This window comes from Penaeus chinensis, chromosome 6 (assembly GCF_019202785.1).
Source record: "Penaeus chinensis breed Huanghai No. 1 chromosome 6, ASM1920278v2, whole genome shotgun sequence".
Classification (NCBI taxonomy): domain Eukaryota; kingdom Metazoa; phylum Arthropoda; class Malacostraca; order Decapoda; family Penaeidae; genus Penaeus; species Penaeus chinensis.
Genome location: NC_061824.1, coordinates 19,611,700 through 19,613,580, shown reverse-complemented (window position 1 = coordinate 19,613,580; position 1,881 = coordinate 19,611,700). Strand labels below are relative to the sequence as shown.

General features: G+C 77.0%; 1 protein-coding gene across 1 annotated transcript in view; it reads left to right on the top strand.

Moving 5' to 3' along the window:
• The window catches only part of LOC125026221 (transcriptional regulatory protein AlgP-like), a 986-nt gene extending 14 nt beyond the window's left edge, over positions 1-972 (top strand). Inside the window, exons 1-2 of the mRNA XM_047614525.1 lie at positions 1-61; positions 310-972. The exon at positions 1-61 is cut by the window's left edge and continues 14 nt beyond it. Of these exons, the coding sequence (XP_047470481.1) occupies positions 1-61; positions 310-972 (724 nt within the window). The remainder of the gene's footprint in view (positions 62-309) is intronic.
• Positions 973-1,881: the final 909 nt, after the last annotated feature.

The following is a 1,881-nucleotide window of genomic DNA, read 5'->3' as shown; positions in this document are numbered from 1 at the left end:
CGCCGTCGGGCCCGTCACTGCCGCCTGCCGCCGCCGGAGGCCTGCTTCGACGGCCGCCTCGGCAGGCCCTTGCTGCCGCTAGCGACTGCCGGCGTCCCGTCGTCCGCCGGCACGCCGGCGGCGGCGGCCGCCTGGGCAGACAGGGTGCCTGACGGCACACGGCGTCCTAGGGCAGCCGTCCGGCCGTCCCGGCTTCTCGGACGCCGACTGGCGGCCCCGGCGGCCGCGGCCACGCCTCGGCGTACGTCGGCCTAGGGCAGCCGCCAGGAGGCCAAGGACGGACCGACGGCCGCCTTATGCGGCCCGTAGGCGATTGAAGCCGCCGGCGGCCCGTGCGGCAGCCTGCCGCCTCCTGCCGGCCCGGCTGCCGCGGGCCACGCCGTGAGGCCAGGCGGCCAGCCCAAGTGCGCGCACTGCTCGGCCCCGGCTCGCACCGACTCGGCCGCCTGCCTGCGTTACCGTCTTCCGCCTGCGCCGACGGCGGCCCCGGCGGCCGCCGGCCTTAGCCGGGCGTCCTGCTTCCGCATGTCCGGCCGACCGGCGTCCCGGGGTCGCGGGACTCTCACTGCGTCCAGGCTGCCGCCGGCCCGACTCGGCGGTCCTTCGTCCTCAGGCGCTGCCGTCGTCCCGTTCGGCCTGCAGTGCCTCCGCCGGCGGCACGGCATACAGCCTGCACTCCTGCCTCTGCGGCCCTTCTGCCGGCGTGCGCCGCAGGGGCATCCGGCGCTCCGAAGCGCCGCCGCCTGCGGCCCGGCGGCGCTGGCCTCCGATGGGCGGGCCCGTCTTTCCTCCTGCTCCTCCGTCGGCCCGTCGCATCCGGCCGACGCGGCGTCCGTCGTCCTAGGCTCCAGCAGCCGGAGGCCCTTGTCGTCCGACGGCCGTCCGCCGGCGGCCCTTCGGCCGCACGGGCCGCCTCCTGCGGACGGCGGCACGCCTGCCGCCGCGGGGCCCACGGAGGCGCCGGCCTGCTGACGGGCTCGGCCGGCGGCTCCGCAAGGCCTCGCTCAGGCAGGACGGCGGCCTCGGACGCAGCCGGCGGCACCGGCGGCCGCGGAACGACGCACGGCGGCCCGGACGGAAACCGGCTCCGCCGCAGGCGGCCCGTGAGGCCGCATGCAGCAGAAGGCGGCCCGGTCGGAAGCCGGACGCTGACGGCGGACCTGGGCATCCGGATCGACACGCCGGGCCGGCCGGCGGTCCAGCCGGTACGCAGCCGGCGGCCACGGCGGAATGCCGCGTGCAGCCGACCGGCGGCACGGGGCGACCGGCGCCTCGGCAACGCCGGCGGCCGCAGGACTCCTCACTGCGTTCCATGCGGCGCTCGGCTCGCCTCCGGGCGGCCCTGCGGCCGCCTGACTCCGCGTCGGGCATTGATGCCTCGTGCCTGCGCCGGCGTACCGGTCGGCGCAGGCACCGAAGCGGCGGCCCGGCGTCCGCCTGCGAAGCCGGCCGTCCCTCGGCGGCAGCCTGCACCGCGCCGGCGGCCCTTCTGCGAAGGGCGCCGCCGTCGGCCCGTAGGCCGCAGGCGCCTCAGCCGGCGGCACCGGCGGCACCGCCTGCCGCGGCCGGCGGACCCGCTGCCGCGACCGGTGACCCTAAACACCACGGTGCGGGGCGTACACGGACCGGCGGGGCAGACGGGTGTGGTTAAGCGGGTGGCTTCCACAACCAGCCCTTTCCCCACTCCTCCTCACCACCTCCTTCTACCTCGTCCTCCCTCCTCCTCCAACCTCCTTCCACCTCCTCCTCCCACCTCCTCCCACCTCCTCCTCCCACCTCCTCCCACTTCCTCCTCCCACCTCCTTCTCCTTCCTCCTCCCACCTCCTCCCACCTCCTTCCTCCTGCGCCTCCTTTAAACCCAACCCCCTCGTGAATCGTCC